Source organism: Myotis nattereri (assembly GCF_964212035.1).
Source record: "Myotis nattereri genome assembly, chromosome: 12".
NCBI lineage: Eukaryota > Metazoa > Chordata > Mammalia > Chiroptera > Vespertilionidae > Myotis > Myotis nattereri.
The window spans coordinates 56,895,670-56,919,773 of record NC_138087.1 but is presented as its reverse complement, the minus strand read 5'-3'; the positions used below and the strand labels follow the sequence as shown (position 1 = coordinate 56,919,773).

The 24,104-nt window shown below is 45.9% G+C and overlaps 1 protein-coding gene across 1 annotated transcript in view; it reads left to right on the top strand.

The window, feature by feature from the left end:
* GABBR2 (gamma-aminobutyric acid type B receptor subunit 2) overlaps window positions 1–24,104 on the top strand; it is a 312,072-nt gene that overhangs the window by 149,298 nt on the left and 138,670 nt on the right. Inside the window, exons 4-5 of the mRNA XM_081103760.1 lie at window positions 4,098–4,199; window positions 17,069–17,134. Coding sequence (XP_080959886.1) covers window positions 4,098–4,199; window positions 17,069–17,134 — 168 coding nt within the window. The remainder of the gene's footprint in view (window positions 1–4,097; window positions 4,200–17,068; window positions 17,135–24,104) is intronic.

Sequence of the window (24,104 nt, the reverse complement as noted above, 5' to 3'; positions counted from 1 at the left end):
GATGACATTTTTCTCCCTGCTCACCCTGAGCAGAACTGTCTCCACGGTTCTGGGCTTTCCCACAAAAGCCATTGATTCTTCCTGGCTCTTCTTTTAAGATGTTGGATTTCCCTAGAAGACTGTGTTCAACTGTTCAAATCCTTGGTTAAAATTTTTGGATTTGAATCTTTGACTCCCGATGCTGCTGGGGAGGCCTGAGGAGTCATTGGTGTCACTCCTTGTGACCTTTACACTCCTCAGCTGCCCTCCTGAGCCACTTTGTCACTCTCCCTGATAAACCAGATTCACCTTTTTCACCCAGTCCCCTAACTCCCCTCTCCTCTGGCAACAATCAGTCTCTTCTCTGTATCTATGAGTCTGTTTCTATTTTGTTTATATTGTGCTTTAGACTTCACATATAAATGAGATCGTATAGTATTTGTCTTTTCTGGCTGACTTATTTCACTTAGCATTGTACCCTCTAGGTCCATCCATGCTATTGCAAATGGTAAGATTTCATTCTTTTTTATGGTTGAGTAATATTCCATTGTATACATAGACCACAGCTTTTTTATCCACTTGTCTATTGATGGGCATTTGGGTTGCTTCCATAGCTTGGCTATTACAAATAATGCTGCAAAGAACATAGGGGTGCATATATTCTTTCAAATTAGTGTTTTGGGTTTTTTTTAGATATATACCCAGAAGTGGAATCACTGGGTCATAAGGCAGTTCTATTCTTAATTTTTTAAGTAACCACCATACTGTTTTCCACAGTGGCTTTACCAACCTCCATTTTTTTTTATATCCTCACCAATACTTGTTGTTACTATGATAGCCATTTTGACAGGTATAAAGTGATATCTCATTGTGGTTTTAATTTGCATTTCTCTGATTAATAGTGACATTGAGCATCTTTTCATATGTCTAGTGGCCATTCATATATCCTCTTTAGAGAAGTCATACCAGTTCTTGAGGGGAAAAAAGTCAACAGCTATTGCCTCTGACACACCTGTTCTTCTCTGTGGTGCCAAGTGACTTTGGCTCCTTAGGGATTTGATTCCATGTGGATCCCAGAGTTGTGCTCTGAAAGCAAGGGGAGTTCTTTCTTAGGTGACCTTAGTTCTGTGAACTGACCCCAAAGCCCTTGCCTTTAAGGACTCAACCCTTTCCTGTCGCCTTTCCATTATCACGGGGGGCGGGGGGCGGGGGGGGGGGCAGCTCATGGCCTTCCTTGAAACACTGGCCATCCAGGTCCTCCCTTCCAGGTGATGGATGGGGCAGCCTTCTTCTCTATCCCCTCCCATCAGTGCCCATCTCATCTCTTCTCTTCCCTCCCAGGGTGGCCAGGGCCTTTTGGCAAATCAGACTCCTGGTTGCTCCCTCCCTGGGTCTAATATGCAGTGGGACCCTCTCTATACTTGAGTGTGTGTATATTTTGTTTTCTTGAGAATGAAGGGTTATTCCTTTCCCAGAATACTTTTCTGCTTTTATAATGGAATTGAATAAAAAATAGAATAAGAAATGCAGTTCATAGCAAACTGCCAAAAGACATTGACTCTGTTAAACAAGAAATACCTGCAGGTCCAGAAGGGAAAAATGGTGATTTTTCAAATTTGCTAAGTAAGTCTTTGCCCAGTGAACTGAATGACCCTTCTAGCCACATGTGAGGGTGTGGATACGTTTCCTTGTGAGGAAGATCAATTACATTATTTCTTTTCCATGCTTTTGTCATTTTAAAATACCATTTATTACTGGTTTCCTCCATTTGCTTTCCCTTAAAAAGTCCATTAGATTAAATACTCAAGCTGAGCACAGACTTCTTGGTGCTGAAATTATGGGCAGTGAGGGCTGATTGCACCAACCAGCTGTTCTGACCTGTTCTGACTCATCAGGCCTCAGGACCCATCCACATCTGGCAGGATCCAGAAAAGCCAGCCTGGGAGCATGCGGAGAGCGCTGGGCTGGGGGTCACAACTCAGCTTCCTCATTTATGAAATCAGGGGCAGAGTGAGGGGACCTCTAGGGTGTTTCATTTTTATTTGTTTTGAGTTCTGATCACCTATAAAATATTTTATCTGCCATAATTACATACAGTTTTCAAGCAAACACTTACACAAAGATAGACACCCAAGCCACTGACTACCTTGATGCCGTGCCTTAAGCCTGGAAATGCTCATTCCAGCTTTTAGGCAGTGAAAAGAGCCTTAGGATTTACAAAGCCATTCCACATACTCAGCATTTTTACTAGGCCCTGAAACAACCCTGTGAGCTACATGCTGTAGTGTCCCCATTTTAGAGGTGAAAAGACCTGAGAGCAGGAGTAGTTCCCTGAATTTGGGTGGCATGCAAGTGGAGAGCCGGGGCCGTCGGTGCAAGCCCAGCAGTGTGTGCATCCAGCTGCACTGCCTTCCAGCGGGGGCGTGTTTGCACATTTTCTATGTTTAATTGTTGTTGTTGCACAACACCCTCATGACACACAAAGCAGATCATGCCCCCTCCCCTGCATCCAGCAAGAAACTGAGGCAGCCGAACTATACTAGCAAAGTCAACATTTTTTTTCATACAACTAGTTCCCACTCTCCTATCAAAATGGAAGTAAAAACGAAGGATGGACAAGCTTCACCCTGACTGTGCCAGTTTCATTCTCAATACAAAACATTTATCACAAAGTATTTCAGGCATTCAGAAAAGCGCAGATTCACAACCACCTATGGGCTTGCTACCCAGAATTTTAAAATGTTCACATTTTTCCCTGTTTGTGTAATATTTCTTTTAAAGAAATAAAATACAGCAGTTCCTATTGAAGCCCCTTTGTTCCCCTTCTGAAATGGTGGCTGCCCAGTAACCATCTTGCGATATTCAGGGCCAAATTATTCAAAACATTTTTATATGTACATTGGAATAATTATCATTTTAAAATATATACATTTTATTGATTTGAGAGAGAGAGAGAGAAAGGGAGAGAAAGAGGGATAGAAACAGCAATGATAAGAGAGAATCATTGGTCAGCTGCCTCCTGCAGGCCCCCTACTGGGGATCGAGCCACAACCCCAGGCAAGTGGCCTGACTGGGTCCAACAAGTGACCTCTTAGTTCATGGGTTGATGCTCAACCACTGAGCCGTACCGGCTGGGCTACCAATTTTTGAAACAAGAAGTGCCTTTGTATTGTGGTAAAATATACATAACATAAAATTTACCATTATAATAATTTTGAAGTGTGCAGTATAGCGGTGTTTAGTCCGTTTACATTGTTGTACGGCCAGCACCACCAGCCTTCTCCAGAACTCTTTATCTTCCCAAACAGAAACTATGTCCATTAAACAGTAACTCCCCAATCCTTCCTCCCCCAACCCCTAATGCCAGACACAGACTGCAGATTTCTTTGGTTTGGTCCTAACTGTTTTAAAATTCAAAATAGTATCAATATTTTAAAATATGGGGATCTTGTATTTTTAAAAAATCTAGATTTCTGATTCTGGTGACTCTGGACTAACATTCTGGCATGGCATGATGGGAGCTGCCACCTTAGACGTGTGCTTGCCAGTTTGCTACAGTCCCTACCACTCTGTAATTTCTTTCCTTGTTGGTCCTGCTGAACACTGGAGTTGGCAGCCCTCTGCCTTTCAAGCACATCGATGTTAGTCATCTGAGTGTCAGCAGACATGTAGTTATGTTTAACACTACAGGCTGGTTCCATACCCACTTACTTCATTCTGCATTGTCCGTTTGAATGTCTTGGCTATTTCTTTACCCTATAAGTTAAGTAAGATTACAAATAACTAATACAAAATATAAATACTGTTGGGATGTACTTGAATAGTCTGGTTTGGAGTCAGTATGACACTGGAGAAACACCAGCATGAAGTCCAGAGACTTGGATGCTCCTCTTGATTTCTCCAGAAAATTCCTGGGAAACTTGAGTAAGGCCCTTCCCTGCCTGGCCTCCTCATGCCTGTGTGCCAGGTCCCACAGGGTGCTATAGTTTATAATGAAGATAAAAATCAGTCCTTTCCGATGTTAGTGGGGAAAATCGCCTCACTCACTGGACGACCTCGCTGAACCAGCCCTTTCTGTGGCCACCAGCATACCCACCCTCTACTTTTCTCTCTGACAGGTGAGGAATGACCTGACCGGGGTTCTGTATGGTGAGGACATTGAGATTTCAGACACCGAGAGCTTCTCCAATGACCCCTGCACCAGTGTCAAGAAACTTAAGGTAGGTGCAGTGGCCACGGCCTGAAGGACAGAACCAATGCCACACTCGTGGGGTTCCCAAATCCCCTGACTGTGAAGGATCTTGGAGTTCGGGCTGTTTCATTTTATCCTTGGCACCTCAGACATGGGGAGAAGCTCCAGGAGCTGGCTTCCCTTGGCTTTCCAGCACTGACCAGAGTTCTCAGCGCCAGCTGCATGGCCATGTAGAGCTTACTCAGTGATTGTATGTCTGTTAACCCAGCCTCAGAGGCAAGCAGGGCATAAGTTAGCATCATCTCCAATGCAAAGCATCTCAGAGAGAGGAACTCTCTTGCCCAGAACCACAGCAAGGAAGTATACTGGTGGGACAGAAAGCCTAGGCCCCTGACCCCCTTCCTTGACACTCACTCCAGGAACAGAAATGGTCAACTAGAAGTCTGCCCAGTTGTAAGTGATCTCTGAGTGTCATCTGTCCATTCATTCTGCAAACTCTCAAATACCTTGTTTGCGCCAGATCCCCTCCTGGGCTTAGGTTGACCATCAGGCCTGCCCTTGTCCTCAGGTGGCTTGCACCTGTTGCAGAAAGCAGGTACCTCTTAGGGGAATCAGGAACACAGGGACCTGGGAACAAGGGAGGAAGGGACTGGCCCCACCCAGGGAAGGGGTTCCAACAAGGCTCCAGAGAAGGGACAGCATTTGAGCTGGCCGTGGACAATGAGCGGGATGGGGGCCTACAAGAGCCCAGCAGGGAAGGAGGGCTGAAGACGGAGGGCCAGACAGCTGTGCTCACTTGACCCTTGGAATCAGTATGAATTCCAGGAGGCTGGCATATCAGGTGGGACAGGAAATTTGCCGAGGCTAGAAACAGTTTAGAGCCAGTTTCCATGAGCCTTGAATGCCTAGCTAAGAACTTTGGTCTTTTATCCTGAGAGCAGTGGGAGCTGCTAGGGATTTAAAGCAGAATCAGACATGGTTAAAGCTGTCACTTTCCTCTTTCACTCTCTTCCACTTCCTCATGCCCACATTGAAAGTCATTGTCATGGAGACCCAGACCTGACATATCCCCTCTCTCTTGGGCAGGTCCCAGGTTACACTAATTAGAGCAGGTGGCAGTTTAGAGCGCTCATCTTTCAAAGCTCTCAGTTCACAGATGGCATACAGAAGCTGAGAGGTGAGGGGTAAAGGAAGCAGAGCATCATTTCTTTGTTCCCTGTTCAGAAGCAAACACTGCATCTACACGTGACATTTCAGCCCAGGGAGCCTCTGCAGATGAGGAAACAGCAGCTAGGGAGGGCCTGCTGGCAGCACAGATGGTTGGGGCTGGATCTGCCCAAGCTCTTCCCCAGCAGGCTGTGTGGTCTGAGAGTTGAGTCGGGCTGTGTGAGGCCTGGAGACCCAAAGCAGGGGAGCGAGCCCCTGGGGTGGGTCAGGGGTGGAGGGAAGGGCCTGGTACTGAACTGACATTCTCCTGCCACACACAGTGTCTCCCCAGGGTGGACACTTGAAATAGCTCCTTGTACCTTAGAAGCCCTGCAGAGTTCTGCAGGCTTTAAAGTTTAAAGAGCCTTTGTGCATAGAGCAGAAGCACTAGTTAAAAGTCTACAGGAAATTGGAATGGAACTGGGTGCTTTGCTCATCAACCAACTAACTACAACAGAAGCAAGACTGATGTTAACAATGATGAAAATACCAGCCGACCTTTCGTGTGCACTAACCAAGGGCCAAGCCCCCATGCACAGCCCTACACCTTCACTTACTCACTTAGTTCTCCCCAGAGCCTTGGACAGAGGGGATTTTGTATCTCCTTTTCACAAATGGGGAACTTGAGGCTCAAAGAGGTTAAGGAGCTCAACCCGAGTCACCCAGCTGGAAAGAGGGAGATTGGAATTCAAACTTGGATCTGGGCAGCACCAGGACCCAGCCTTTTCCTCCACCCCACACAGCTGTGGTTCTGAGAAAGGATTCTAATGTCATGTAAGCCTGGGAGGGCAGAGCCAAGGACAGCATGCTCGGTCTGTTGCAAAGGGTTTCTGCTGCGTGAAGCACTCTTCCCCTAGAACCTGCAGGGCTCCTTCTCGTGCCTTCTCCTCTTCTTTGCTGAGTAGCCCCCTTTCCCCAGACTTTTCCCTTCTCCAGTTATTTCAGTTAAAATTTAAATATTTGCCCCTCTCACTTCCTTTTTCCTTGTCTGCTAATTTCTTTCTCCATTGCTCTGATGGGCATCTATATATTTCCTAGGGCTGCCTTAACAAAGTACTACAAACTGGGTGCCTTAAAACAACAGAAATGTATTATTTCACATTCTGAAGGCTAGAAGTCTAAGGTCAAAGCCATGCTGTCTAGAAGGCTCTGGGGTTCTTCTGTGCCTTTCTCTGAGCCTCTGGTGTCGCCAGCGACCTTTGGTGTCCCTTGGCTTGCAATCTCTGCCTCAAAAGGCATTATCCCCCTTCCTCTTCACATCATCTGTGTATTAGGACACTGGTCCTGTTGGCTCTCAATCCAGCATGACCTCATCTTAGCTCATTACACCTGCAATGACCCTGTTTTGAAATGAGGTCACATTCTGAGGTTTGGGGGGTTAGGATTTCAACATTTTGGGGGGACACAATTCAACCATTAACAACATCTGACCTACTATTCATTTTACCTAGTTGTTTTTTCATCTGTCTCCTCCCACTAGGAGCTCTTGGAGATAGCTGTTTCTGTCTGTCATGGTCACTATTTTATTCCCCCCCCCCATCACCTAGAACCAAATCTAATTTGCTCAATAAATTTGTTGAGTGTAAATAAGTGAAATATCAAGTCTGGACAGACAAAGCCAACAAAACACAAGAGTAAAATACTCAAGAACAAAGAAACGTAACTTCTGGAAAGCTCTGAGAAAAAGAAAACCTTTGGTTCACTTTGGGATAAGATAGAGAAGGAAGTACAGAGGACAGGGAAGAAAACTAAATAGAAAATTATAGAATTAAAATCTGCATTCAAGGTAGTAGAGAGCAGACTTAATGCTAAGGAAAATAAAAATCAATAATATAGAGGACAAACTTGAGATTCAGAGGAAATGGTCAAAGAAATCAATCTAATGAGAGAGAAGGTAGCAGTTATGGATGCTGGAGAAGGGAGATCCTAAGGGAAAATCAGGACAAATGAAACAGAATTAAAATTTAAAAAACAATAACAAGCACACCTAGCACCCAGCTCTTGGTTTCTAATACCATTTTCAAGGAAAAGGAACCAGGGTTCCCTGGAGAAATAGCTGATTCTAGGACTGAGACAGGAACTAGATCCTGGAATGTCTTGCAGTGCCAGAAAACAAGGAGTGCTCAAAACACCTCCACACACAGGTGGGCTGGGTCAGAGCGGTAGAGCAGCCTCTGAAAGAGCTCCTTGTGGCCACAGCTGGAACATTAGAGCAATAAAATAAAAGTGTTGGATTACAACTCAAAGTATAAAATAAATATCCGTGAGTGCATATTGATATGAATGATTGAATAAGTAAATGGGAGAGAATAGACAAATCTCCTATGCTGAAGAATTCCAAATAATTTATGTAGGTAGTCACATTCACGGAGGTAGAGCAGAACTACCCACTTATTAATTGACTTCCTTCTAAAGAGTACAGTATGAAGGGGGTGGGGAGTGGGGAGAATAACTCTACAGTAGAAAACCTGACAAACACTACCTCAGACAGGTGATCAAGGACAGCATCAGCCGTGATAAGTCCTATTGATAGAATGTACCCTTTAAGTGATGTGATGAAAGGGCATTTTACCTCTATGATCTTCCTCCCCCAAATCCATAACCTCAATTTAACCATGAGAAAAACATCAGGCAAATTCTCTTTGAAGGCCATTCTACAAAATATCTGACCAATACTCCTCAACACCATCTTGGTCTTTAAAAATAAGGAATGTCACCCTAGCCGGTTTGGCTCAATGGTAGAGCATCTGCCCATGGACGGACTGAAGGGTTCAGGGTTCAATTCCAGTTAAGGGCACTTATCTCAGTTGCAGGCTCAATTCCCAGCCCTAGTCGCGCCCCGTGCAGGAGGCAACCAATAAATGTGTCTCTCTCATATCAATGTTTCTCTCTTTCTTTCTCTCCCCGTCCCTTCCACTCTCTCTAAAAACCAATGGAAAAATATCCTCAGGTGAGGATTAAAAACAAAAGAAGAAGACATGTCTAAGTTTAAAAGGAGTCTATGGAGACCTGACAGCTAACTGTGGTGTCCGGGTGAGATTCGGAAGTAGGAAAAGGACCTTAGGAAAAAGAGCTACGGAGGTCTGGGTACAGTGCGGGCGTTAGCTAATGACAGCGAGCCAGCCTGGTCTCATTAATCGTCACCCATGCGCCACACTAACGTAAGATGTTAAAAATAGGGGAGCCTGTGTGAGGGACATATGGGAACTTTCTGTACTGTCTTTGTGGTTTTTCTGTAAATCTGAAACTATTCTCAAATAAGAAATTTATTTTTAAAAAGTTGGAGACAAACTTAAATGGGCTCAAGAGAGAACTACTAGATTGGAGCCGACAAAATTGCCCATCTTCGACCATGATGGAACTATAAAACCAACATTTCGTAAGGAATGTGCAGGCTACATGGGCAGACTAGCTGGCCTTTCCACATTCTAGCAGAATCGGTGAAAAGAGAGTCATATCTAGACACATTTTGGCAAAAGTTTTGAAATACAAACATAAGAAGTTTTGAATGTCCAAGTATCTAGGCCAGAAAAAAGCATATTTTCCACAAAGGTGCAAAATCCAGGCCACCTTGGCTCCTCAGCAGTGTTCAGTCCCAGAAACAATGGACCACAGGGAGACATTCTCCGATGTGTGAGGTCCGAGTGGTGCACGCGCCAGGTGCCCGTCTAGAAGTTAGTCCTTGCAGCCAATGTCATCCTTCTAGAACCACGGCAAACTTCATAGTTGAGGTCATGACAGACATGGCTGAGCAGGGCCACCAGAACCTGTGGAAAGAGAGCTAAGTCAAATAGTTGTTATAAAAGATGCAAAAACTCATTTTGAAAGCAAACATACATAGGCATATAATACAAAAATAGATACTATAATAATAGTAATTAAATATAAAAATCTAAATTTCTTTAACAGAGCCAAAGAATTAGATGAGTTAAAAAAATGGATGCTAAACTCCTGGTTTTACATAGGAGAGGGACTCCAAAGAGACCAGTTTGCTCACGAGTTTCATAATTAGAGAAATATAAGCTAAAGGAGGCTTAGAGTAACTTAATGGTAAATACACTATAATGCGAACAGAAGCTTCTGAAACATGGAAGATAAAAGCAAAGAAAATCTAGCCCATGTATTGAAAAACAGAAAGCAGATGTGAAAATTACAAAACAAAAAATATAATTGCTGATCAAATATAATCATCCTGACCATAAATTCGAATGGGCCAAACTCCCTATTAAAAGGCAAAGACTTCCCGATTGTGCTTTGAAGAGGTAATTGTAGCTATTTACAACAGAGTGATACAGAAAGGTCAAAGGTAAAAGGTTGGACAAAGGTACTATATACCAAGCAAACCAAAATGAAACAAGAATCCCAGTGTTCATATTAGTGCAAAGCGAATATAAGGTTCAGGTGTTAAGGAGAGTCATTTTCTATAAATAAGGGTACAATTCACCAAGAGAATAACACACTCATGGACCATTATTACTCTAAATTGCATCTCACTGAAATATATAAAGAAAAGCCTGTTAAAAATACAAAGGGGAATTGACAGAAACACAAAAGTATTGGGAGCCATAACATCTCTCTGTGTGTGTCTTGGACAGATCACCCAAGCGAAAATAAGCAAGAACGTAGAAGAACTGAGTAATGAAATTAATCAGCTGATTTAGCAGCTATGAATCTTAAGAAATTCAGGAAATAAAACCATCTCTGTGTGATGAAGACCCCAGGTGGTTAAGCTCATTCTGGGCTTGTTCCAAACAAGGACCTTTAATATTAACTGTTGCCAGACCTGACTGGAAGGCCATCCCACAGAAGGGCTGCCCGGGGAATTTTCATGGTGTGGCCTTGGGCCTGTGGGGGAGGCCGCCAGGCTTCTGTTCAGTTCAGTTGCTTTATTCGCCTTCCCCTGAGCAGCCCCACCCTGCTCATTCAGGATTTATATTACAGGAAAATCTCCTTATTTTATAAATTAGCTGACTAGCAGCTTTAATTCCATCTGTAATGTTAATTCCCCCTTGCCATGTCACATGGCATATTCACAGGTCCTGGGAATTAGGACGTGCATATCTTTGGGGGGCCATTATTCTGCCTGTCACTGGATGACCACAAAGATAGGCCACTGTTCCCCGCTTTGCTCCATGGGAGAGTGCTAGTGGGAATTCTGTCCCCGCCCCAGAGGCCAAGAACCTGGTCTGTCCACCTGAAAATGCTGTTCGTACAAGAACCCTGAGGGGACACAAAGCTAGAATAAACTTTGTGCATCTTCCCAGATGGCCAGTTTTGCTCAGAGATGTGGGAAGGAAAAGCATAGATCATAGAAACGTTATTAGAATGCTAAGTATACCTGAATTTTTAAAATAAAGTAATACACTTTAAAGAAATTCATGCTTTGCCAGTGGGCTGTCCTGGGCTATTCCCTCTTCACTCCCTTAAGTATATATGTCCCCTGCATCTCTGTCTTTAGGGACATTTCTGGTGACTAAATTTAGCTAAATAAAAGAGAGCGTTCATTCTGATGTGGAATCAGTCTGTCAGAGCCAGGCGCGACTTTGGAAGACATCTAGGCTGACTCTCTCGGGCTTCCCCCACGTCATAGCTAGACAGACCCCTTTCTCAGTGTCCACGGCCCCTAGTCAGGCCACTCCCTCAGCCTACATCATGACCAGCCTGTAATAGCTCAGCTGCCCTGGGGCTCATAGCACCTCAGCCCTTTCTACAACATCCAACACAGTTTGACTGGATTTTTCAACAGCCCATTGGGATAGTTAGAGTGGGTCTGTGCTGGGCCCTTGAGAACCAGGAAGCTATTGAACGTGGGTGGAGACAGAAGCACAGGTGGCAGGAGATGCCAGATAACCCAGAGGTCAATGTCAGGTCAATCCTGACCTTCTAGCAGGACCCACACTCCTGCCACAGGAAAGACAGAGCAGGGTGGCCTCTACTTTTCTGCTCTTTAAATGCACAGCAGCTATTGTGGTGTCTCGGGATTGCGTTTGCCACTCAGGTCCTTTTACCTCACAGCTGCAGGACTGGTCTCCATGACTTGTTGCTGCAAACTGGATGCTGAGCTCCTGCAGCTCAGGCCTGGCGGGGTTGGCCTTCTCAGCCTGGAGGCACTGTATAGGAGGGAGCAGTCAAGCGTCAGGCTCTGGAGCCAGACACACCTGAGGTCAAAGCCTGCACAACCACTTCCACCTGTGTATCTTAGTCTACAGGAAGCTATTGAACGTGGGTGGAGACAGAAGCACAGGTGGCAGGAGATGCCAGATAACCCAGAGGTCAATGTCAGGTCAATCCTGACCTTCTAGCAGGACCCACACTCCTGCCACAGGAAAGACAGAGCAGGGTGGCCTCTACTTTTCTGTTCTTTAAATGCACAGCAGCTACTGTGATGTCTTCCTTAGGATGAGGCTAGAAGGGAGCTAGCCAGAATACTGGCTTGGTGGAGACCCGGTTAGCCTGGCCCCACAGGGTCTCTGGAGCATAGCCTGCACTACAGAGCCGGGCCCACCTTTCAGCACAGGGGCTGGAGTTTTATACGGTGTATGTGTGTCAGTCACTGGCTGCTGTGGAGTGTGAGGCCCAGCGTAGCCTTCTGGAGCCAGGAAGCTCCTCCCCTTAGCTGAGAAGGGAGTGAGCTCTAAGCAGCCCACCCTCACTGCAGAGCTGGGAGGGGTATGCCAGTCCTGAGGAGGGAATTCAGCAGGACCAATGGCATCGGCCACACCTGGGGAAATCTCAATTTGGGGAGCCTCGGTTTGCTGGTGAAACTTTCCAGAGTGGGCATAATAATAGCACCTGCCTCCTAGACTGAGACTGATGTACTGCTTAGCACAAGTGCTAGAAGGAGCTCAGGAATTGTCATTTATTTTGACTTTGCTAGACCCCTGCAAACGGGTGTTTTTGAATTGGGTCATCCTTCTTAAGTGTCACTTTTGTGTGTATATGTGTGATTTTTAGCTCCCTTTAAGGTTCTCAGAAACACAGGGGTTCTAGAAAATAGATGAGACTGGCCTAGGGGAAAAAAAAGGAAATCCACCCAGAGTTTTGGCCTCCCACGCCTCCCCCACCCCTCCAAGCCATAGCCATTTCCTTCCATTTTTGCCCCTTCCCTATGGGCATGGCTTCTTGAGGGCTTGAACATATGTCTCCTTCATGGTCTGCAACCTTAGATCTAGCCATCTGAGAAGAAGTTGTCATTTGTCCAATCTCAGGTCATCTACGTATACTCAGGCGGCCCCTTGCAAAGCCAAGGGTCCATGCAAGGGCGGGACCTCTGCCATGTTCTGGGTTCTCTGTAACATTACATCTCATCTCTGTCACTCTCATCCGCAGGGACCTTTGACTCTCCTCCCCTATGTCCTTCTCCCCCAAACTCCTTAAACTGTCCCCAAGCTCTTTCCACTACTGAGGAGAGTATGCTCATACCCAGGAGAGCGTGCTCCTACCTCTTTCCACTCTCTGGACTTTCGGGGAAAGAAGCTAGTTATGCAACATTTAAAAGCATGATTCTGGAACTTTTGTGAGAGCATACTATGAGCGTTAAAACCCTATAAGATCCCCCAAATCCAAAACCTTTCCCCGAATCCTGAGTCTTCCAATAAATTGCTGCACCAGAAAGATGAACCAGGTATATCATGCCTTTCATACTCATAGGACCACTCCTCGTGCACCTACCCTACTTTGAGAAATACCTCATACTCTTCATACTGCTCTCCAGGCCCCCAGTAAGGATCCCAGCCGGGTCGCATCTCCTTTTGTCCTCTCCTCGGCCCCGGGATCCCAGGTTCCGGCTGCACTGGGTGCTGGCTTGTTCTCTTTCCTCCCAGGCTTCAGAGCATCTTACCCTCTCTTACTCACCGTCTAGAGCAGCCGTGGGCAAACTATGGCCCACAGGCCGGATCCGGCCCATGTGAAATGAATAAAACTAAAAAAAAAAAAAAAAAGACCGTACCCTTTTATGTAATGATGTTTACTTTGAATTTATATTAGTTCACACAAACACTCCATCCATGCTTTTGTTCCGGCCCTCCGGTCCAGTTTAAGAACCCATTGTGGTCCTTGAGTCAAAAAGTTTGCACACCCCTGCTCTAGAGACAGAATGAGTGTGAATATCTCCCGGTATCAAGCATAGACCGGCTCTGGATAGGATCTTTTCTCAAGGTACTCTGATGGTCAGGGAGCACCAACGTAAGACCATCGGTTTCGGGGTGCTTTGCAGTCTTGGTGGAAGTCTTTTGCCTCTTTGGGAAGAGGTTAACCAGGTCACGGATCCCTTGGACCCCATCTAGTCCTAAGAGTCTAGGAGCACAGACCAAGCAATCCATCTAACTTGGTTGTCAAGGCAACAGAGACAGTAAATGGTCCACAAATGGCAGAGCTGGTTATTTATCTGACAGCAGGTGGTCAGCTATGAAGATGTGGGTCCCTTGGTCCATTCAAGAAATGGACATGGTGAACCCAATCAGGCCCTCGGCTAACAGGATAGAAGTGCAATGGTGATACCAGCTGTTGAATAACTAGTATGGGCCAGGCTTTGTGCTTGATGCTTCGTACAGCATTTATTCACTTCATCATGCATCCAATACCTATGTTTTGATATTTATGCTATGACCTGTGCTTAGAGTTAGGAACCCAGAGATGAATCAAGTTACCCTCAGTCCAGTGAGAAAGATGGACAGGTAAGTGGTCTTGTGCCATGATAGAGTGCTCTGGGCCCACGGAGGACTAAATGGCCACCAAGACTGATGGGACAGAGATGGCCTCTCCAAGTAGGGGTGCCTGAGCTAAGGCATGAAGGGTGAGTAGCCACTATCCAGGCCGAATGAGTGGGGTTGAAGGGAAAGACTTTCTAGAGGGATGAGCTTACAGAAAGAAAGGGGGATAGAGTGGGAAAATGAATGACTGAACAGACGAACTAATAGCAGACCTGCAGGTAGTTCATTCTCGCTGCTATGGAGGAGGAGTGAAAAGTGAGGACTAGTGAGAAATGTGATTGAGAAGTACACAGGAGTTAGTTGGTAAAGAATCTTGAGTGCTCTACTGAAGAGCTCAGAGATTGCCCTATAAAGCTCAGGGAGCCGTGAAAAGGTTTTATATGATCACTTTTGAATCTTGGAATGATCCCTTCATTGATTCTGTGGAGACTACGGAGGGTGGGACAGGACTAAAGGGAGGGGTCCGGCGGGGAGGCTGCTGTGGTTCACCGAGTAGGGAATGATGGTGGCTAAACCCAGGGCTGTGGGGCTGGAGGACAGGGATAATTGGGAGCTATGAGCAGACAGAACCAACAGGCCCTGGTTATGGCTTGGATGAAGAAAGAGGAGTGAATCTAAGATGACTGCCAAGTTTCCCAGCTGGGGTTGGGGGGTGGGGGTGGTTGGTGATACCAGTCTCAGAGCGGGACAGCACAGGAGGAGGAAGGGGCTTGTTGGGAAAGATGATGAGTCCATTTGGGGACATAGTGAGCTTGAGGTGCCTGGGAGAACCCGAGGAGGTATCCAGTCGGCAGCTGGAAAAAAGTATCTGGGTTGGACTGAGAGATTTTGGAATTCACAACACACAGTGTGGGCGGGCTTGGTATCTGGGGTCATGAGTGAGGTTGCCCAGGGAAAGTGATGAGGGCAGAACTGAGGGGAACACCAGCATTTAGGGATGGACAGAAAGATGAGGAACTGATTCTGAGTGGGAGTGACCAGGAGGTAGGAGGGAATCAGGAGAGAACATCATGGAAGCCAATAGGTGGGTTTCATATCATGAACCCTACAGCCACCTGCAGTATCTCTTCTTCAGAGATGGGGAAATTGAGGCTTCAGGAGAGTAAGACTAAGGATCTTGCAGCTGGTCAGTGGTGGAGCTGGGATCTGAACCAAGGTCTCTCTAATTGCAAAATCCAATAAGCTGTTTCTACTATATCATGTTTAGCAACACAGGGTTTGGCACAAGTAGATGTTCCATAAATGTTTGCTGGACAGATACTGTTAGCAACAAGAAATGCTAAAAGATTTCCACAACAAGCATAAAGACCCTCGAGTGTGCCTGGGAGCATGTCCACAGAACGGAAGCGGCTTACAACTTTTTATAGCATCGCAGACATGGTGACGACAAAGGCTGGCCTTCCTTCAACTGCTCTGTTAATGATCTTTTAAAGTCCTTTCAGAGCAAGTGGGTTTTTTTTTTCTTCTTTCCATTCTTGCTTGCAAACGAAGGATGATTTTAGAATCCAAGCCTTTTTTATTTTGCTAAAGTACATGATGAGTAAAATGGCCTCCCAGTCAGCACTTTCCAATTTTGAAAGATGCTAAAAACTGATATTTAAAAGCATGCTTCTCTTCTTTATGCTTCAAAGGGTCTTGAGGCCTGTTGGAGAGTACAGGATGAACAGCGGGAAGGTAGCACCACCTGCAAGGCTGTGCCTCACTGCAGAAGGCAGGAAGTGACGGGGGAGGGGGTGGGCATGCAGGCCAGGACCCAGCTGGTCTGGTGGCTGCACAGCACGGCCCCCTTCAGCCTGTTCTCCATGGGATAGGGCCCAGCCTGGGTCCTCACCCCCTGGAAAGCAACCAAGAGCCCCTTACCCTGACCTGAGAGGGATCATCAGAGAGTAAATGTTTGTTGAATTAATAAATGAGTCACAGAAGCTGTTGTACAACTTATACCTATTAACCACGTTGAAATAATGAGAAAATAAATAACCACTTATAGAGCATTCGAATATAGATTTTCCTTTGAAATGAAGATGGGCCAGGGGAAGGTTATAATACTAGATAGTATTTATTGGACAGGAGCTGAGTTAAGCACTTCATAAGGATTATCTCATTTAGTGCCCCCCAGCAACCCTGTAAAGCAGGTATCACCATTATCCACAATTTGCAGATCAGGAAATTGAGGCTACAATGGAAAAAAGGTGCCACCTGAGGCCACCCTTAAAGCCTGTTGGTAGAGCTGATATTTGAACAAAGCTCAGAACTCAGACTCTGAAACTTGATTGGGAAGCTTTGTGGATTCCAGGAAGGTAGAAAAGTCTAGAATAAGTGGCAGGGGCAGCTCAGCTGGGTCTCATATCTCATTTGTGCAGACACCATCCTGGGGACCTAGGAAGCTCCCTTCCCTCCTCTGGCCTCAGTTTCCCTGCATGTACAGTGCAGAAGATTAGACACTGTCTCTGCACCCTGCAGAGTTTGGAGAAGAGCAGGGGAGAGGCCAAGGCCCCTTAGAGCTGTCAGCTTTAGCCTCCAGCCTGTGCAGACTGATCCTACGGCTTGCCCAGAGACCAGGGAGGGCTGACAGCAGGAACCAAGGGAAAACTGGCCCCAAAGAGGGCCAGAGTATCTGAGGTTTCCCTGCCTGCCCTGCTCAGGCAGAGCTCTTGGCTTGGAGCCTGGGGTGCACAAACATTCTCTGCCCATAGCCTCAAGCACTCTAGGGCAGTGATGGCAAACCTATGACACGCGTGTCAGAGGTGACACACAAACTCATTTTTTTGGTTGATTTTTCTTTGTTAAATGGCATTTAAATATATAAGTCTTTGTTTTACTATGGTTGCAAATATCAAAAAATTTCTATATGTGACACGGCACCAGAGTTAAGTTAGGGTTTTTCAAAATGCTGACACGCTGAGCTCAAAAGGTTCGCCATCACTGCTGTAGGGTGTGCCATCATCCACTCACCTTTACATACCTGTCCTTCTGTCCACAGGGCAATGACGTGAGGATCATCCTGGGCCAGTTTGACCAGCATATGGCAGCAAAAGTGTTCTGTTGTGTAAGTAAAACTTTGATCACGTCTTTGTGTCTTTGGGAAATTTCACAATGTTTTTTTCTCCGACTCATTCTCACTGCCTGATTGGTGAGTGAGGTCCTAGGATTGGAGTCTGGAAGCAAAAGTGTTACTCTCACTGTTCTTTCTTCTTTTCATGGAGCTAAACCCCAGGGCTCAGAACAATGCCATCACAGAAGGAACCAGTGGCCGTCGTTTACCAAATCCACGGCCTAACCTGGTGTGTAAGCCCCGTCTGCTGATCCTGAGTCCCCTCGACGCAGCCATGCTCAGCAGAGGCCTGCAGTGTGCAGTGTGCAGAGGGAGATACCACGTACGGGGCAAGGCGGAGCTGCCTCAGACCCCGCCCTGCCCTGTAAGCAGGGCTCAGGGTCTTAGCTTTAGAGTTAACTGTCAACTATGCATTATCAACCCCTGAATCCTTTACAATTGTCTGGTGTGTGACAGGTGACAAAGTACTTTTTTATACCTTATCTCATTGAATCTTTCCAATAACCACATGAAGCAACTATCATGAGCTCATTTTACAGATGAGGAAATAGAGGCCCAGAGAGCAACAGGGGCTTTTCAAAAGCCATTTGCCAGTTCATGGCAGAGCTGAGGTTCATGTCTATTCACCTGTTGCCCATTGAATCCTCTTTCTGTATGAGGTTCTAACCTCAGTATGTATAGGAGTTCTAACACAGGAACTCAGTCTTTCCATCTTGAGGCCCTGGCTCCCCCGGGTCTGCCCTGAGTCAGGAGAAAAGTCAGCAGAATGAGAACCCAGTGATGTGAGTCATCATCGACCCAATAGGCTCTTCGTCTTAGACTGAGCTTATTCTGGGTGTAGTCTCTAGTGTTGGGCCACAGGCCTCTATTTCCTTGAACTTTTGTCAGTAACTTGGACAAATTATAAAAAGCAGGCATGTAGGAATTTTAGAAGTTGTGATATATGTGGGATGACAGAGTTGGGGTGCAAAGAACCTTAACAGTCTGGAACATTTGATTAAATCCAAGAAGATTAAATTTAATTGTCCTAACAATAGGCTATAGTAGAACAAATCAAGCCGCCTAAGTCCAGGGTGGTAGAGGCATAACTGAGGAGTACTGTGTGTTGAGAGCAAAAGAAACATTGGGGTCCTTGTTGACTTCAAGGTTACTATGAGTCACCAGTGTATGCACAGCTGCCAAAGGAGGCAAGGTGACCAGACTGCATGTCCACACTCAGGATGGGTGGTCCCCCTGCTCTGTGCGGGACAGACTCTGCCTAGGATGTCCAGCTCAGCTCCTGGTGCCTGTTTCAGAACAGATGCAGGAACTGAAGAGGCTGGAAGCAAGGAGAGAGCAGTGGCTGGAAGCCACAGTTGCACAGCGATATTTCATCCTGAGGGCCCAGGGGCAAAGTGAGAACTGCCTGATCATCTCCCAAAATCCCAGGGAGGAAGGAGAAGCTATGAGGCTGACATTTCAGGAGATCCTGGGTGGAGCTGAGAGCTCTGGAGTCTGTCTGCTTGGACTTGAACCCTTGCTCTACTGCTTGGTTACTGAATTTGGTCTTGTTGTCACTTTCTGAGCCTGTTTTCTCACCTGTAAAGTGGAGATAATAATAACAGCTGTGTCATAACATTGTTGTGAAGATAAATGAGCAAAAACACTGCACAGCACCTGATGCATATAGGGAGCCCAGTAAATGTCAGGGATCTTTTTTAGTTTGTCATGGAAGGTCTCAGGTGTCTAAAGGACTGCCAGTGTACTGGAGAGTTTACTAACTGATGGACTTTACAAGGTTGTATTAAGCATCTTATGTATCTGTTAGGGATAACGAGTGGTCATTTCATATGAAAACCTAAGGAGGAACATGAGAAAAATTTTAAAGACAGCAAATTGATTTAATACATTTTACTTCAAAAATCATAAAACCTTATACATTTACCACGTAGGGTCCAGAAATGACCCATTTTGGAAAGGAAAATAATTGGAGATGTGATCTCTTTTAGGGAAAAGGCTGCTTTCCCTGCCCCCTCCAATATCCCCAGGTCTTGAAAGCAGCTGGCACATGGTGGGTAATAACTCCAAGAAATATAAATTGTAATAAAAATGGTCAGTATAGGCACCGCACTGAGCACTGGCCACCTCATATTTGCAAGAAATGCAGATACTGTAAACCTCATGTTCTGATTTGAGCCAAACTGGAGCTCAGGCATGACTGTGATTCCACTGTGTGCCATGCACTGGGATTGTTTTCTGAGTAGCATTTCCAGCCGTGGCTTCGCTTCAGAACAGATGGCGTGGCTGTCTCTCTCTTGACCCAGAGCCCCAGGCTGCCTGCCTTCCACATGGCATGGGACACCACCCTACTTTCTCACCCCACTCTTCTCTTTCCTTTGATTGGATTTTGATACTTTCAGATGGGCCTTCCCTTAGCGTCTTTGCTGGCTGCTTTGTTCATGCAGGAGTTTCTCAGAGGTCTAGGGTGGATGTTTATTCCATGTGTCAGACTCTCAGATGGATCTGCCCTCCAGCCGTTCAGTCTTATCTGGTTAGGAAGGAGTTTTCTGGCAGGTCTGGAAGGTCCTGAGGGGAGTGTACTCGGTGTCTTCACAATGGATCACGACTGGGGTGTGTGATGGAGGGGTGGGGTTTGCTGCTCAGAGCAGAGACCCACAGAGAGAGCCTTCCTGCCCATGTCGGGGACAGAGCACATGCTGCATGGAAACACTGTGTCCCTGCCATCCAAATGCCGCAGTGCAAACTTTGCAGCATGTTGCTGTGTTCTTGAGATTGGAACTGCCACCCAGTGGGCGAGCAGGCTCCAGCAAATGTAAGGCCTATTTATAGCCCTGTGGCAAAATGTTCATTTTGGCTCCAGCACAGTCCAAGCATAGCATGGTGCTTTTGTCTTCTCCCTCCTTGATGGTCTGGTGTCAATTCTCCAGCACTCTGACCTGGGTTCTGGTTTTAGCTCTGCCAGCTGTGTGACCTCGGGCAGGTCAATTTGTATCTTTAATCCCTGGCTGCCTCACCTCTAAAATAGAAGCAATGATCTCTGACCCGTCAACCTCATAGAGTTCTCAAGAGGCTTAAATAAGGCCACTGAAGGGAGACCATCATTCCAACTATTAACTGCTTTACTGATGTGAGCATTTCTAACAGTATTTTAGTAAACTAGATATTATAGGGAAACTAGGGGCCAGTGCACGAATTCATGCACCTTGAAAGGAACTGTGGGCCATGAGGCTGCGGTAGGCACAGGGGCAGGTCTCGGCCCATCTTCCGCGCCCCTCTCCCCTAACCCCTCCCGCTGCAGCCCCCGGTCCCCTGTCTGCAGGCAGCCCCATCACACCCCCACAGCTCCACCCGCTGATAGCGCCGAATGATCTGGACCAGCGCCGGGCACCGGCAGCAGGTGCAAGTAGCAGCTCCAGGGCTGGCTGCGGGTGCGAGCAGAGCCCATGCTGGCAATAAGTGCAAGCGCCAGGCAGGACTGCAGCATGCGGGAGCAAAGAATTTTCAGTAACCACCAGAGGCTCGCCCTGATGATAGTGACTGGTGCCCTGCCTTGGTCTGGTGCGCCTGCTCACCTGCTCCACAATCCTGTCGCAGCCAATGCCTTCCATGTTCTGCCCCCTGGTGGTCAGCACACGTCATAGCAATCAGTTGTTTGGTTGTTCTGCCGTTTGGTCTATTTGCATACTAGCCTTTTATTATATAGGATGTTCTTTGTGTATGGGGAGGAGAGGAGGCAAAAGGAAGATTAATAAAATAATAAATGGGATTTTAAAAAAATTTCTCATCATGGTTCCCTGTCTATAGTTAATAGGAACCAAAGCAGTTCATGGGACTAAAGAAGGTGAGCTTAGGACTGCCCGTTGCCATATGGCAGGGCCCATTTGGTGGCTCGAGGTCTTGAGACCACATTCTTACCAGAGGCAGAGAAAATGAAAACCCAGGTGACCAAGTAAACGGGAAATGTGTTCATTCAGTCACTCCACATTTGTTGGGTAACCTCTGTACACAAGGCACCATGCTAAGTACTGAGGACCCTGGGAGGAGCAGACACCACCCTCCAAGAACTCCCCATCTGGCAAAGGAGACAGCAAAGCATACCAGTAGCTACTTAGAGCTCACATATCCAACAACCTCAGCTCTTTTGAACGTGGGAGTCCCAGCGGCTTCTCCATAGTTGCTTTACAGTGGGTGATATATTTAAGTCCAGTCTACCTCCCTTTTAGACCCTCACCAAACCTATTTACTTTTGCTCTATACATATGTTTAATAGTCCCTGCATTCCAAGCCCATACCAGTCTAAAAGCATCAGCAAGAGGGACTTGACGACAGTGAAAAGTGACTATCTAGATCTGACAGCTAGAAAGAAGACAAAGCCATAAAAAGTGGATCCTAGAACAGTATGGAGCTACCTCAGAAGACTAAAAATGGAACTCCCATTTGACCCTGTGATCCCACTCCTAGGAATATATCCCAAGAAACCAGAAACGCCGATTAGAAAGGATATATGCACCCCTATGTTCATAGCAGCACAATTCACCATAGCTAAGATTTGGAAACAGCCTAAGTGCCCATCAGCAGATGAGTGGATTAGAAAACTGTGGTACATCTACACAATGGAATACTATGCTGCTGTAAAAAGGAAGGAACTCTTACCATTTGCAACGGCATGGATGGAACTGGAGAGCATTATGCTAAGTGAAATAAGCCAGTCAGAGAAAGATAAATACCACATGATCTCACTCATTTGTGGATTATAGAGAACAACATAGACTGATGAAAAGGGACAGACCCAAAGACTGAGAAACAGCGATCAGGCTATCAATCCCCAGAAGGAAAGTAGGGGAGGGCGGGGGTAAGGGGAAGAGATCAACAGAAGGACTTGTATACATGTATATAAGCCAAACCAATGGACATGGACAATGGGGGGATGGGAGCATGAGTTTGTGTGTGTGGGGGGGGGGAGGTTGGGGGTTAAAGGGGGGATGAGGACACATTTGTAATACCTTAACTAATAATAATAATAAAAAAAAAAAGTGGATCCTAAACTCCAAGTTAAACAGCCCAGGGCCATTTGGTATTTGGACCGGTTTTCTTTATTCCCATGAGCATCACCATCCATGGCCCATAATAATGACTAATGTTCACAATGAAACTATGAGTTACCCAGAGGACAAGGGAACGAGAAGGAGCAGCTCAATGTTCCTGAGTGCAGTGTTGGACAGGCCTGGTACACAGACTATCTCATTTAATTCTTACACCAACCCAGTGATATGGGCTATGCTTTCCACAGGCTGTAGATGAGAAATGCGAGGCCCAAGGTGTTGTTTGCTAGTTAAGAGCTGGTGAAGGGCAAAGAATCTTGACTATAATCTTTTTTTCCCCCAGAAAGTCAAGTAGACAATTTTTTGTCTTCATAAAATTGACTAATGTTCTAAACAAAGTGTGGTGTCACTCAAATGGACTAAAGTTCTGTTTTCTGGAAAATTCACTCACAAGGAGCAACTCCTAATGGACGGTAGCAGGTCCAAGAGCTTTCACTGCGAGGCTCCTGGCTTCATGCTCGGTGCTGCCTCTCAGTTACCACATGGGCTCTGTCCTCGGAGAGTAATGACTATCGGACTAGAAGCCCTCCTGTCCTTGCTCTGTATCTATGGGCTCTTATTTAACGTACATTCCTAGTAAGTGGGGCTGTCTTCTTGCCTCAACCTGTTAAGATTGAGAAGGCTTCCCAAAAGTTTTGTTTTGTTTTATTTTGCTAAAAATGGAGGGGAATTTCAAAAAAATGGACTTTGAATCTACTTAGAAACTTCATTCTGGACCCAATTTTGATGGCACATGACATTCCCACATAGTAGCATTTTCTGGGTGCATCTAACCCAGTGGTTCTCAACCTTCTGACCCTTTAAATATAGTTCCTCATGTTGTGACCCAACCATAAAATTATTTTCGTTGCTACTTCATAACTGTGATGTTTCTACTGTTATGAATCGTAATGTAAATATCTGATATGCAGGGTGGTCTTAGGCGACCCCTGTGAAAGGGTCATTCGACTGCCAAAGGGGTTGCAACCCACAGGTTGAGAACCGCTGATCTAACCTATCAAAAAGTATGCTTTTCCTAATCTAAAATTATCACAATGAGAACCAAAGCTGCCCTAACTGGTTTGGCTCAGTGGATAGAGCATTTGCCTGTGGACCAATGGATCCTGGGTTCGATTCCGGTCAAGGGTATGTACCTTGGTTGCAGTCTCCTCTCCAGCCTGGGCTCTGGTCAGGGTGTGTGCAGGAGGCAACCAATCAATGTGTTTCTCTCCCGTTGATATTTCTCTCTGTCTCTCCCTCTCTCTCTCATTCTTTCTATAATCAATGGAAAAATATTCTCGGGTAAGGATTAAAAAGTAACAACAACAACAAAAAACCAACAGCCGAACCGGTTTGGCTCAGTGGATGGAGCATTGGCCTGCAGACTGAAGGGTCCCAGGTTCGATTCTGGTCAAGGGCATGTACCTTGGTTGCGGGCACATCCCAGTAGGGGGCGTGCAGGAGGCAGCTGATCAATCTCTCTCATTGATGTTTCTAGCTCTCTGTCCCTCTCCCTTCTTCTCTGTGAAAAATCAATAAAATATTAAAAAAAAAGAAACCAACAACAAACAAACACCAAAGCCAAATAGAGATCCAGTAGAACAGTCTGTTGATTTTTTTTTTTTTTTAATGGTAGGAAGGCAGTGTGGTTTTGCAGCATAATAGTCAGCAGACCTAGGTTCTGGGCTGACTTTTCTCCCAGGCTGTGTGACCTTGAGAAAGTGACTTTCTGTCTCTGATTTTTAGTTTCCTCATTTCAAAAATGAGGATAATAAATTCTGCTCTGACCACCTCAAAGGATGAACATGAATGACAAATAAGATGTATGTAAAGCATACAAATGTAAGGGACTTTTTTTAGGATTGGATTTATGCACACCAAAC